Source organism: Giraffa tippelskirchi, chromosome 10 (assembly GCF_054371585.1).
Source record: "Giraffa tippelskirchi isolate mGirTip1 chromosome 10, T2T-mGirTip1v1.2.pri, whole genome shotgun sequence".
NCBI classification, from domain to species: Eukaryota; Metazoa; Chordata; class Mammalia; order Artiodactyla; family Giraffidae; genus Giraffa; species Giraffa tippelskirchi.
In genome coordinates this window covers 9,675,096-9,688,838 of record NC_137284.1, presented here as the reverse complement: position 1 = coordinate 9,688,838, position 13,743 = coordinate 9,675,096, and the positions used below count along the sequence as shown (strand labels likewise).

At 43.7% G+C, this 13,743-nt stretch overlaps 1 protein-coding gene across 2 annotated transcripts; it reads left to right on the top strand.

Moving 5' to 3' along the window:
• Positions 1 to 25: 25 nt before the first annotated feature.
• TTC9C (tetratricopeptide repeat domain 9C) lies at positions 26 to 10,917 on the top strand. Of its 2 annotated transcripts, XM_081534678.1 has the most exons (4): positions 26 to 627; positions 1,623 to 1,915; positions 7,802 to 7,984; positions 9,207 to 10,917. In XM_081534678.1, exons 2-4 carry the CDS (start codon positions 1,678 to 1,680, stop codon positions 9,299 to 9,301), a joined length of 516 nt encoding a protein of 171 aa, XP_081390804.1. In that variant the 5' UTR covers positions 26 to 627; positions 1,623 to 1,677; the 3' UTR covers positions 9,302 to 10,917. The 2 variants fall into 2 exon arrangements, with proteins under 2 accessions (XP_081390804.1, XP_081390803.1); XM_081534677.1 differs by lacking the exon at positions 26 to 627 and having other exon boundaries at positions 1,320 to 1,915.
• Positions 10,918 to 13,743: the final 2,826 nt, after the last annotated feature.

The window sequence follows — 13,743 nt, the reverse complement described above, 5'->3', positions numbered from 1 at the left end:
AGGCGCCGCCTCCGCCTCACGCGCCAGCACGGAGCCCGCGCGAGCGAGCGCACGCACGCACGCAGGCAGGCCGGCGGCGGGCCGCGCGCAGCCTCCGTTACGTAGTGTTTATTTCTCGCCCCTCCTTCCTCCCCCTTTCAGCCCCCGGAGCCTAAAACAACTCAGCGGGGAGCTGCTTCCTCTCCAGCCGACCCTCGGCTCCCCTGCCGAGGGCGGGCGCGCGCCCAGGACGACGGACTTCCCTCCGTTTACCTCTCGCCTCCCCCCCTCCCCCCCTGGGCCAATCGCCGCTGGCGGCTTCACGGCGCAGCCGCACCGGAGCCGGAGTCAGGGAAAGGCTGGCTTCGGCCCAAGTGCCTCGTCGCTTCGAGGCGTGTGCGTACCCCTCTCTCCGTACTTCCAGCCGGGGCTGCGCAGCCGCCTGGAGCTCCTTCGCCACACGCGCCTCCCACTCCGTCACCGCCCCCCCCCCCAGTCCCGTCTGATCCGATCGTGCTGTCGTCGTAGGGCTTGTTCGCTAGTCTCTGTCGTCTAGTTTATACATGCAGCCACTTCTTGAGGGAAAAAAAAGCCAGAAAGGAAGAAAGGAGACTCTTGAAACGTGAACTGCTGGCAATTGTCTTTCTGGTTAGTCAACAAAAGGACTTTCCAAACCCAAGGAATACCGTAACCCCAGCCCTCCTTTTCCCTCAAGCCTTCAACTTCTACCCAGCAACACACACTCTGACCTCGCCCTATTGGCCAGCTTGAATCGTCATCTGCAATTCTGATTGGTCTTCTATGATCTTGCAGATTTTTATTTTTTTTTCAATTGGCGAAGCAGCCAGGGGGATTCCCCCCTCCCCCCTGGGTTGGTCCGCAGGGAAGGCTAGAGAGGCGGGGTCGTGTCTGTGGGATTCCTTTTCCCGGGCCGCTTCTGATTGGGCGCGTGGTGCAATGCGCGCGACCTTTCAGACACCAAGCTCTCAGGAGGCTGAACCCTGCCCTCTCCGTGCTCGCCGCTTGTAAAGCGAAGTGCGGCGAGGAGACTTCGGGTTTGGCCTGTTGCAGGGGGGCGGGGAGCTGGCCGCTGGGCGTAAGGGGGCTTGCAGCTGGGCGGCGCTACGGCCGCGTCACCATCGGTCTGTGGTTGGGGTGCACGGACTGCGTTCACCTCGGTTCCCCAACTCCGGGCCCAAATGTCAACAAACGCTGTCGAGGAAGTGCAAACAAAGAGCTAGGATGGAGGCAAGCCCCCTAGACCCTTTTTAGCAGTTGTTCCCGCCTACTTCCTTCCGCTTCCGAGTCAGGGAGGTGTGTCCGAACGCAAGGAGGAAACTAGAGTCGCCGGCGTTCAGACGCCGGCCACGATTCCTTAGTTACGGCTTTACAGTTTTCGTGGGTTTTTCTCACCCGGGAGTCGCCGCTTTGGGAAATCAATCAATTTCAGGCTTTGCTGTTCCCACATCTACTTCCTGATCAGATGCTTGCACTTCCAGAGATTAAAAAATAACTGCAGAGAAGAAAGGAAGGGGCTGTAGTAGAATCAAGCAATCATTCCCTGAGAGGCCTCCTGGAGAAGGAGAATTTCCTTGCTTTTTAAAGTCAGCTGCCAAAATTGGTTGCTTCGCTCCTATTCCTAGAGCTTCGGTTGGTCTTTCACGTCCCAATTCCTCAAGAGCACTAGGCGACAGAGTTATGGAGAAGCGCCTGCAGGAGGCTCAGCTGTACAAGGAGAAAGGGAACCAGTGTTACCGGGAAGGGAAGTACCGGGATGCTGTAAGTGGGTACCATCGAGCTCTGCTGCAGCTGCGGGGTCTGGATCCGAGTCTGCCCTCCCCGATACCTAATCTGGGACCTCAGGGCCCCGCCCTCACACCTGAACAAGAAACCCTGCTGCACACCACCCAGACGGATTGCTACAACAACCTGGCTGGTAAGAACAGGGCCGACGGGAGGGTAGAGTATCAAGGCCGGTACATGAAAGTTTGAGAATATTGGGAGAAACACTGAAGGCTCTTCTGTCGTTATCTAGTTATTCTACCATGAACTGCAATATACTTTCAATCTGTGGGGCTCTGATTGAGTTTCGGTGCTTCTCAGACTTCACTTGGAGAGTTTGTTAAACACAATTTCTTGAGCCTACCATGATTCCGATTTAATAGGTCTGAGGTTTCTGAGTTGTGTGTACCAATTTGCGTTTCTATCAGACTCCCAGGTGATGGCTAATAGGTTTAAGGAATTTTGCACGACCTCCTGGTGGCTCAGACGGTAAAGAGTCTGCCTGCAATGCGGGAGACCTGGATTCAATCCCTGGGTCGGGGAGATCCCCTGGAGAAGGAAATGGCAACCGACCCCAGTATTCTTGCCTGGAAAATCCCATGGATGGAGGAGCCTGGAGGGCTACAGTCCATGAGGTTGTAAAGAGATGGACACGACCGAGAAACTAACACACATAGAGAAAATACTGAACCTGATGCTGAGCTCAGCTTGTTTGTACACTGGTACCGAATCAAATCTCAGAGACAGAGTTTTGGGTGAAGTAGAAAAGAATAGCTCTATTGTTTTGCCAGGCAAAGGGGAACACAGCAGGCTCCTACCCTCAAAACCATGAGTCCCCACCTGGGAAAGATACTGTGAGGTTTTACATTGTCCAAAGAATGTAATCATCTCAGACATTTTTTCTAATGGGTTGGTGATGAGGTAAGTAAGGGTAAGTAAGCATCATTGACCTTCAGGTTCAGCTGGTCTGGGGTCTACACTGCTCCTGGGTGGCATACCATTGTTAACTTCTCCCACCTGGAGGTGGTTTCAGTATCCTTAAAATAGCTTAAGATATTGTTGAGACTGTCTTGTTGTTGGGGAAACAGGACCTTGCCTCAAGGCTGCTCTTGACTGTTTCTCCTTGGTCTCCCAACCCCACCCTTCCCTAATTAACAATTGCTTGAATCTGCCCTTCAGAACTCAGGGAAGGTCATGGAGGCTGAATGCAGGCTGTTTCCTATAATCAAAGAAATGGCAGACACAAAAAGGCCTCCTTGTGCCCAGGAGCCCCAAAGGACCCTGCACATCAAACCTATGTTTAGACCGTTGTTTCTTTAATATTTAAAATTTAGGAAAGAAGGCACTTGTTTCACCTGGTGGTATAAGTCATCCATCTTAGATGTTTTGGATAGCTTTTCCTCATTTTCCTCCTTCCTATATAAAGCAGCTAGATGATACCTTGGGTAACTTGTACCTTCCATATCCAGCTGGCCTTGCATGAAGAAGTAAAGTCCAGAGTTAGTATCACTAGGATTAATCTGCTGAAAGAAAGGAGACTTCTGAAGTCTGTTCTGTGGCAGGCAAAGTAACCATAAAGCTAATTAAGTTATTTTGAAGTATATACTTTGTAATCATTGTTTAATTTTTTTTTTTACTACCCTGGTCTGCAATGATTTGGTGAAATTCTAGCTTTTTTACAGTGTGTGTCCAAAGCTATTCTTAGACTCAAGTAACAGCAATTATAGTAGCTATTTCAGTTCATTCAACAATTATTTTTTTGATAAATTAATATTTATGGATATACTGAGGATATCGCAGTATAGTAAGACAGATAAAGATCCCTGCTGTCATGGGGAGATGGATAACTAACAAAAGAGGTAACTTGTGTATTAGACGATGTTGACTGAAAAAGATGCGCAAGGAGAGAGTTGTGAATTAAGTTTTACTTGGGGCAGAATGAGGACTGCAGCCCAGGAGACAGCACCTCAGACAGCTCCAAAAAAACCCACAACTGCTCCAAAGAGGCAGTGTGGGGAGGTCAGTATGTAAGATTTTGGTGAAGGGGGAGTTCAATCTAAAGACCTGTTCCACCTGTTTTCCTGGGGCACAAAGTGCCTCATTCGCCACTCTGAACTCCCTCAGGGCGTGTCAAGGCCTACAGCTGCAGTAGCCCAGGATTCAGCCTCCTGCTGTTGGCAAGCACCAATTTGTAGTTGACAAAGATGATAAGTAATGTGGAAAAGGATAAAGCAGAAAATGGGTGTATGGACTTCCCTGGCGGTCCAGTGGTTAGGATGCCACGCTTCTAATGCAGAGGGTGCCAGTTCGATCCCTGGTGGAAGAACTAAGATCCCACATGCAGCGTGGCATAGCCAAAAGAAAGAAAATGGGAATAGTGAGGGCCGTAAGCATGGTAGTGGTCAGGGAAGGCTCATTAAGGTGACGTTTATGAAATGCCATGTATAAGCCCTTGATACACATATACATATAAACCTTAAGTATCACAGCAATCCTTTGAGGTAGATTTAAGGAACATCTAGTAAGTGGTGGAGCTAAAATTAAACCTGGCAAGTCCATTTTTTTTGTGGCTGTGCTGGGTCTTTGTTGCTTCAAGGGCTTTTCTCTAGTTTGGCTAGCGGGGGCCACTCTAGTTGAGGTGCTTGGGCTTCTCATTGGGGTGGTTTCTCTTGTGGCTCATGGGCCCTAGATCACAAGCTCAATAGTTGTGAGACATGGGCTTACTTGCTCTCTGGCGTGTGGGATCTTTCTGGATCAGGGATCAAACCCATGTCTCCTGTATTGGCAGGTGGATTCTTTACCACTGAGACACCAGGGAAGCCTCTGTACTTAAGTGTTAATTACAGGCTACTGTATGTTAGAGAATAGAATACACCTTGGGGAATTGGCCAGAAATCAAGGAAATGAGATACATATTCATCTTGACTGTCCAGGTGGACCTGAAGGCAGAGACTGTGGCTTATCCATCTGTAGACCCTCTGCTTGGAGGTGCTTGGTAGATGTTTCCTAAAGACTCACTAAAATTAAGAAATTTCACTTACACGAGAGTGACATTTACATGTTGGGCAGTTTATTTACAGTACCTCTCATCTTCACAAAAATTCTCAAGGTAGTAATGATTTTCCCCACTTCACAGATAAGAAAATCAGACCTCATCGCTAAAACCCTCCAATGGCATCTTATTATACTTAGGAAAATATTCAAACTCTGACCTTCACCTGCACAACCTGACATGATCTGGCTCCTCCATAGACTGAATTCACGAAGCACACACCCACCTTCCAGTTTTGTAGGATCTCTTCTTTTGGCTAGAATGCCCTGTCCCTTGAATGACCCTTGTCATTCAGATCTTGGCCCAAAAGTCACTTTCTCGGGGACGCCTTCTGTAATCAAGCATCACTCTGACCTCATTCAGTCTCTGTCCCAGTACAGTTCTATTTTCCACAAAGCACTGATAAATAAGTGAATTTGTTAGTGTGTTCCTCCTACCTGGGAATTAGGATGCAAGCTCTAATCACTCATCAAGGTGTCTGTCTTGTTCCTCTTTTTCTCCTGCTCCAACCTCCACCTAGCACATGGTCATTACCCCAGAACTAGTTGCAGAATGAAGGAACGATGGGTTACATCACGGTAACCCGTCAGTGATGGGTTAGTTGAATGCCGGGGAAATACGTAAGTATGAACCATATGGCCACTTGGTGGAGATGTTGTAGAACGGATGCAGACATCAGCCCTGATACTCCTTCCTTCCCAGCACATGATTTAAGAATGCTACGTGTAATTCCCACAGTTGTTAAACAGGAAATGCATTTCCCTTCTCAGTTACAGAAAGACAGAACATTGACCTGAACATTGTCTCCTACACAGATTTGTGTTTTGAGGTCCCGTCCTTTTATCCAAGGGATTAGTGGGATAATATATCATCACTGAGAAGGGTAATTTTTTTTTTTAATTGTAAGCAATAATATATATTTTATTTGAAATTTGAAAAAATATAATCAGTTCATTCATGAAGATTTTTTAATTTTTTTTGTTTTAAATTAGTTTATTTATCTATTTTTTAACTTTACAATATTGTATTTGTTTGCCATACATTGACATGAATCCACCATGGGTGTACATGTGTTCCCCTTCCAGAACCCCCCTCCCACCTCCCTCCCCATCCCATCCCTCCGGGTCATCCCAGTGCACCAGCCCCGAGCACCCTGTATCATGCATCAAACCTGGACTGGCGATTCGTTTCACATACGATAATTTACATGCTTCAGTGCTATTCTCCCTTATCATCCCACCCTCGCCCTCTCCCACAGAGTCCATAATACTGTTCTATTTATCTGTGTCTCTTTTGATGTCTCACATACAGGGTTATCTTTACCGATTAACTAAATGCCATATATAAGTGTTAGTATACTGTATTGGTGTTTTTCCTTCTGGCTTATTCACTCTGTATAATAGGCTCCAGTTTCATCCACCTCATTAGAACTGATTCGAATGTATTCTTTTTAATGGCTGAGTAATATTCCTTTGTGTATATGTACCACAGCTTCCTTATCCATTCGTCTGCTGATGGGCATCTAGGCTGCTTCCATGTCCTGGCTATTATAAACAGTGCTGCGATGAACATTGGGGTACACGCGTCTCTTTCAATTCTGGTTTCCTCGGTGTGTATGCCCAGCAGTGGGATTGCTGGGTCATATGGCAGTTCTATTTCCAGTTTTTTGAGGAATCTCCACACTGTTCTCCATAGTGGCTGTACTAGTTTGCATTCCCACCAACAGTGTAAGAGGGTTCCCTTTTCTCCACACCCTCTCCAGCATTTATTGCTTGTAGACTTTTGGATAGCAGCCATTCTGACGGGCGTGAAATGGTACCTCATTGTGGTTTTGATTTGCATTTCTCTGATAATTAGTGATGTTGAGCATCTTTTCATGTGTTTGTTAGCCATCTGAGAAGGGTAATTTTTGAGTTAGTCTTTGGTTCAGATTTCTTACTCATTCCACCTAGAAGCTGTAGGATCCTAGACAAGTTACTTTATCTTTGTGAGCCTTGATTTCTTCATCCATTAAATGGAGATGCTAACACATACTGACTTCAGAGGGTGGATGAGAAGATTAAACAAGCCCCTGGCACAGTGCTTACTGTTTACTCACACTATTAATGGCAGTGGTTGTTGGTACTAGGACCTCAGGACAAGAATTGTGGTGAAATGGGAGATTCAAAATAGCCTTGGGTAGAAGAGAGACAATGAAGAGTTTTAAATAATTTTTTTTTTTTTTTTTTTTTGCCACGTGGCCAGATCATGTTCCCAAGCAAGGATCGAACCCCTGCCCCCCGGGGGTGTGGGGGGAAGTCCTCATAAATTTAAAGTGTAGTCTAATCAACTTTTAAAAAATTATTTATTTAATATGGCTGCTCAGGCTTTTCTCCAGGTGAGGTGCCTCAGGCTTCTCTGTGGGGTGGCTTCTCTTGTTGCAAAGCACAGACTCGAGGGCACTTGGACTTCAGTAGTTGGTGTGGGTGGGCTCAGTAGTTGCAGCTCCCAGGCTCTGGAGCACAGGCTTAGTAGTGGTGGCACATGGGCTTAGTTTCTCCGTGGCACGTGAGATCATTCCGGATCAGGGATCGAACCCGTGTCTCCTGCATCGGCAGGCAGATTCCTAACCAGTGGACCAAGAGGGAAGCCCTAGTCTTACCAACTTTTATAGCTGGGCCTGACCCACACTAGGTATTGGGCTGGCCAAAAAGTTCGATTTTTTCCATAACATCTTACAGAAAAACCCGAACAAACTTCTTTGCTGGCCCAACACGCAATGGGCATTTGATAGATAATGAAGTAGACTGTGAGGTATGTAAAACTTGTATTCATTGCCATATCCCCAATGGCTAGAATGATGTCTGGCACATGGTAGACATGTAAATGTGTTTGTTGGGTGAGTGAATGTTGTTGATAGCATCCTGGATTTGGTACTGCCTTGTGTTGGGTAATGGAACATCGTGTAATAAGGTCCTCTTCTCTCTTCCTTCCATTTGCCACCATTAGCCTGTCTTCTTCAGATGGAACCAGTAAACTATGAACGAGTGAAAGAATACAGCCAGAAAGTCCTGGAGCGGCAGCCTGATAATGCCAAGGCCTTGTATCGGGCTGGAGTGGCCTTTTTCCACCTGCAGGACTATGACCAGGCCCGGCACTACCTCATGGCTGCTGTCAATAGGAAGCCAAAAGGTGAGAGAAGGGGGCTGAAGTGGGAAGTACAAAAAATCGTCCCACTGAGGTAGTATCTGTGGGAGAGGATTTTAGTTCATTTTCCAATGTATTGAATTGTGGAAATAGGTAATAATATATTCACACGTTCAGTATTCAAAAAGTATAAAAAGATGTATGATGATGTATGGCAAACAGGCCTTCTACTCATGAATTCCAAGTTTCAGTTCCTAGATGGAGACTAAAATAGGATCTAGATTCCAGTGAATAAACTTGATAACCCTTGTTTCTATCGGTTCTCCAGCTGAGGTCTGGCTTTTGCGTGACTATCCATTTATCCTTTAGCTCAGCTAACCCCAGGTATTACCTAGAAGAAGGACAGGCCTCCTGAGAATTTGAGGCTTGTTTCCAAGGTGAAAAGGATATCGTCAAGAGAATGATAAACTTGTTCCTGTGTTGGTGGTTCAGCTCTGAAACTTGTCTCCCATTTTGCATTATGGCTTAGAGCAGCTACTGAAGTAAGAGGGTCCCCAAACGTAAAATAATTCAGCAGAACCACTCTAATTGAATGGAAAAGTCATTAAAGTGTCAGTTATCCAGGTCTCCTGATTCTTTACCATCTGAGCCACCAGGGAAGCCCGGAAAAGTCATTATGAATCAATAAAGATATAAAATATGAACCATTGCTCATGTTTCTTATCTTCAAGTACACAGATCAACTGCCACCCATGTATAGTAGGTTTAGAGGCTGTGCTCTTAAAATTACTGTTTCTTCCAGCTCCTTTTCATTATTAAGTTAAAAACCAGCCCAGCCTTGTACAATAATTTTTTTTAAATATATATTTATTTGCTGCATCAGGGTTTATTGCCACATGTGACCTCTCTAGTTGTGGCACAGGGACTTAGTTGCCCCACCTGTTGAAAATAGGTGATAATACATGTTGTGGGACAGCTAAGTCCCTGTGCCATAACTAGAGAGGATCTTAGTTCAATCCGATCAGGGATTGAACCTTTGGCATTGGAAGGTAGGTTCTTAACCACTGGACCACCTGGGAAGTCCCTGTACAAGATTCTTTAAAAATTAAAAGTGGTATTAATGAATGAAATGTACTGTTGCATAGAATAGTTGTGATATACGCAGATCTTAGAAATTTTAAGAAATGGAAGTGTGTTCACAATCCTCTCCTGCCTGGAGGTACAATTACGGGTCTGTCTCTGATTGCCTCCTTTGTCCTGTTCTAAGACGCCAATGTCCGGAGGTACCTTCAGCGGACACAGTTGGAACTCAGCAGCTACCATCGGAAAGAGAAGCAGCTCTACCTGGGCATGTTTGGTTAAAAGAAGAAAGATACCCCTCCACTTGAACTTAGATGAACCATTAAAGACCCATCAAAGGGAAACCTGAACCTCAGCAAGAGAAATTAACCCCATACCTCTGACTGAGGTGAACTTCTGTTTTGTTTCTAGTACTGCACAAACTTCTATCACTTACATAGTCTGTGTTTTTGTTTCTCCATCTTTCTATTTATATAACTTTTAATATATGGTATTATATATCAGAAACATTTGCTGTGAGAAATGCAACCAGAAAACATTCATCAGCTCTGAGTGGATTAATCATAGCTCTGGCATACATTTTGATGATAGATCTTGGTAGATGTAGTCATATACAAAGGAGAAGGTTTAGCAGAAGATGAAGTAATAAGGACAGGCAGAAAGGAGTTTTTTTCCTTCACTTCCTCAGATTCCTAAAGCCAAAATGGGAAGCCCTTACAAACTGACAAACATATACTGTGAAACTAGACAATTATAAATTGGACCCACATGCCTCAAAATGAAAGATTTACAAGTAACTAGTTGATTAAAGTAATTCCTTTTTCTTAATGTTCCACATACATCAAGATTCTTTATCCTCCACAAAAAGTATCTAGTTCCTCATTTCTCTTGATAATTTCTAGCTATTGTAGCTTTGCTATTGTTCACACTCAGATCATTAATATAGTATACTTATTTATTTTTTTATTAAGCCCTTCTATCTTAAAACCCCTGGAGCCAAGCATCTAAGTATATATTTTATAACCTTTCAAAAGTCCTCATGCCAGAAAAGAAAACTCGTAAACACTTCAGTTTTTAGTAGGTGCATACCTATAGCATGTTCATTTCTCTTATATAGGAAAACAATTTACCAAGTCTTCTAGAAACAATACGATAAAGAGCAGGATAGAAACATAGATCTGTTCTTTACCTGTCACCTTGTATTTTGTAAGAACTCCATTCCTTAAAGAGGAGGGAAACAGTGAGGAAAGGTTTTCTTTTCTTTGTGCCTTTTAAGCACCGACAGAACTTTCTGGAAGCTTTGTTGGGCACAGGTGCAGGCTGCAGATCTGGTACAGCCATGGCTCAGTAGGAGGCGTCCTCAACTGGGAGCTCCTTTGTCATTCTGCACACTTATTCTAATGTCCACAATGTATGAGTTGTACAGAGTAGATGAGACCATAATAGCGCTGCCTCTGTATTTATGAATGAAAGTAATAAGTATATGTCATTAGCCATCATATAAACACAGTTTTCAGACAAAAACTTCTTGGTCTTGCCAAGTGTACATGAGCTCTTCTCTTAATCAGTAACGTGTCTCTCTTGATGAACTAGGCTCCTCTTTTTGTCTCCCTGTGCTCTTAAATAGTACACCCATCAGCTTATAACAGAAAGTCTTTATACCAAATAGTCTTTTAAGTCCAAGGACACAAGTAACAAGAGGAATATTTTATTCCTCTTCCAAGCTTCTTAAATTTCCAAGCCTAGACTATTGCCAAATTATGTCATGGTTGTGTGTTATCTTTGTTTGGGGCTGGTTTTTCTTTCTGATTTTTTGTTTCCCCCGCTAAGACTTGATGTTGCAGTAAGCTATCTTCTGTATCAATGAGGAAAAAATAAAGCTGATATTTAAAAATGTAGATATGTATTGCACTAATCTTTTTTTTTTTTTAGCATTACTAAGAGACAAAGTGGTCAGACTTACATTTAGGTCTTTAATTTGAAGGCCAGCTCTAACAGAGATGTTAATGAATGGGAAAGTGGACAAAGGTAGGCAGTCAGATATGGGTCTGGAGGAGACCTGCCCAGCCCACATCCTGAAGGAATCAGGTAGCCAAATCTGTGTACTCAGAAGTTTGTGGAGGGGGAAGCAGTGCACCTTACCAGTCCTTAAGGGTTTCCACACAGGATTTGAGGCTTTGATTGAAGAGAAAGCATTCATGGTGATGTGAAGATTCGTACTTTGGCACATAAGGAACAATTGAGAATGGTGTTTCCGCCAAACCGATACCGCCATCTTTACAATTTTGCCAAAATAACACACACCTATGTTACTTTTTAGTCACCATTTTATTTAAATATATATTTTGAAAGGAATTTTTGGACAGAGGAACATGTTAAATGATACCATGGGAAGGTAATCAGCAAACCCCAGACTGAAACCACAAGATGCATAAACCAATTTCTGCAATAAATTGCAAGGAAGAGGAGAGGGGATTCTATATCTTAAAAAGCGGTTTGAGACACATCAACCAAATAAATACGACTACTTTGGATTCTTATTTGAAGAAAACTAAAAGTTTATGAGACTGAAATAAAAAAAAATATATATATAGGTCTCCTCCGAAGTTCTGGCACAGAGCTCCTAAAACCCTTAGAATTTGGATTCTGATTTGAAAAAACAAAAGTTTATGGGACAATCAGGAAGCTCTGAACAAGAATTATCGGTTTTGCTGGGTGTGATCATGGTGGTGGTTGTTTAGTCATTCAGTCGTGTCCGACTCTGTGACACCATGGACTGTATCCAACCAGGCTCCTCTGTCCATGGGAATTTTCCAGGCAAGATTACTGGAATGGGTTGCCATTTCTTTCTCCAGGGTATCTTCCTGACCCAGGTGATCATGGTATTTGGTCCTTTCTTTTTCTTCCTTAAGAGTCCTTGTAGAGATGGCATGCTGAAATTGCTTACTGATAAAATTGAGGTGGGGACTTTAGAGCACTTTATATCATTTGCCCAACAAAACAACCAACCAACCATTTTTATACATTTTATACTTATTTTTATAGTGTATATCCAGGTAAATCATCTTTGGAATCACTGGCTTTGGAGAAATTAAAATCGAATGTGAAGGGCTAAATGGTGAGTTTTGTGATGCTAAGGGCAAGTGAAGGCATATGCTTACAAAATAGCCAATTAAGAAAAGAAACGAAATCCTAAACTAGGAATATGTTTCTAAAACTGGAGAGCAAAGTGTGGTTGTCTGAAAACTAAATCAGCTTGGAGCTCAAAAGCAGGTAACTTCTTGGGATTAAACTCTTACTAGCCTGGGGCCTGCCCCATCTCACCATCAGAGGCCGATTTTGGCTCAGTAGAAGTAATCATTGGTCAGTGATTAGGGTTGCCCAACAGTTAAATAGGTTTCCTTTGGGGATAGTGAGTTCTCTTTCAAGCAGAGGTTCAACACTTGGCAAAAGGAGGATCCAGTGTTGGACTAGAGGTTAGAAGAGCTGACCTCTGGTTCCTGGAATTCATGGATGGGGCCGTCAAGAGAAGTGGAAACCAGAGAAACTCCTCTATTGATCCCATCTGTATGGACAGGCATGAACTGTTCTTGGTGTCCAGCAGATGGTAAAGAGAGGCAACTGTGGCTGTAATTGTGTTGGCTGCTGCTTTAAATGTCTTATAAATTCCTAGCTGCCACCTCCAATGAAGAAAGCATTCCCATGCTGGGAACCAAAAGTAAATGCTCTTCAGGAGAATGTCACCAAGTAACAGATCCTCTTTAGTTTGTATTGCACTTGGCCAAGACAGTAACAATGGTTCCTGTGTTCCCCAGATGTCCAGAGAAATTATATACATGATATATACATATACACATATTATGCCTTGCTTTTAGGAACCATTCTGAGGCAACCGATTTCTCCTCCCCCTGCCCACCCCCAGCCCTGTGTCTTTTTTTAAAAAATTGACAGATAATTCACAATCATAAAGTTCACTCTTTTAAAGGCAACTGATTCTTATAGGCAGTTTGATGTGATAGTTACTCTAGGAAAGACTTTGGAAAAGGTGCTCCACTCAGCTAAAATAGCTCTTACTGGGTTTATATACATCTTGCCTTGTTTCACCAAGGAGTTAAGGCAGTAATGTATTTGCATAAATAAAATTAGGCATTTGAAAGATAAAAGGTTATTCCAACACAAGGAAAATGAAACGCGAGGAATTCACTCTCAACCTTGGAAATGTTAAGCATCAAATTTTGCTCCCCATAATGCACCAGGTAAGGAACTTTCTGTGACCAAATATTTGCTCATCTCTGTCTCCTTCCTATGACTCGAAAACAGTAGCTTACTAGTAAGAGTTCACAGTGCTGAATGTAACAAATCTAAAAAGAGAAGAAATTCAGGAAATTCACTCATATTTTCATCTTCTAAATATTCCTTCCTGCTTTTTTTGCACTCAGTTCCTTATGTGTGAAAGAGAAAGGGTTTGTGAGGAGCCCTCTGGTCCATCATACAAACACCACTCTTTACCACAGGCAGGGGCAGACCCTTCTCTTGCATTTCTAGAATGCTTTATCCCCCATGCCACATCAACACCCCAAGTTCCCATTTCTTTGCTATCTCTATTGCCAGTAACCACCTGTGTGATCATAGATGAGTGACTTGACCTGTCTAGACTATCATCACACATTTTAAGTGAGAAAGTTGGACTAGATGAACTCTGAGGTTCTCTTCCAGTGTTTCTT

Bases quoted from the DNA above. Each gene is read 5' to 3' on its own strand.
- TTC9C (XM_081534678.1), top strand. From the start codon at position 1,678: ATGGAGAAGCGCCTGCAGGAGGCTCAGCTGTACAAGGAGAAAGGGAAC. The intron at 1,916-7,801 runs GTAAGAACAGGG...TGCCACCATTAG, and splicing joins TTGCTACAACAACCTGGCTG to CCTGTCTTCTTCAGATGGAA. The intron at 7,985-9,206 runs GTGAGAGAAGGG...TCCTGTTCTAAG, and splicing joins TGTCAATAGGAAGCCAAAAG to ACGCCAATGTCCGGAGGTAC.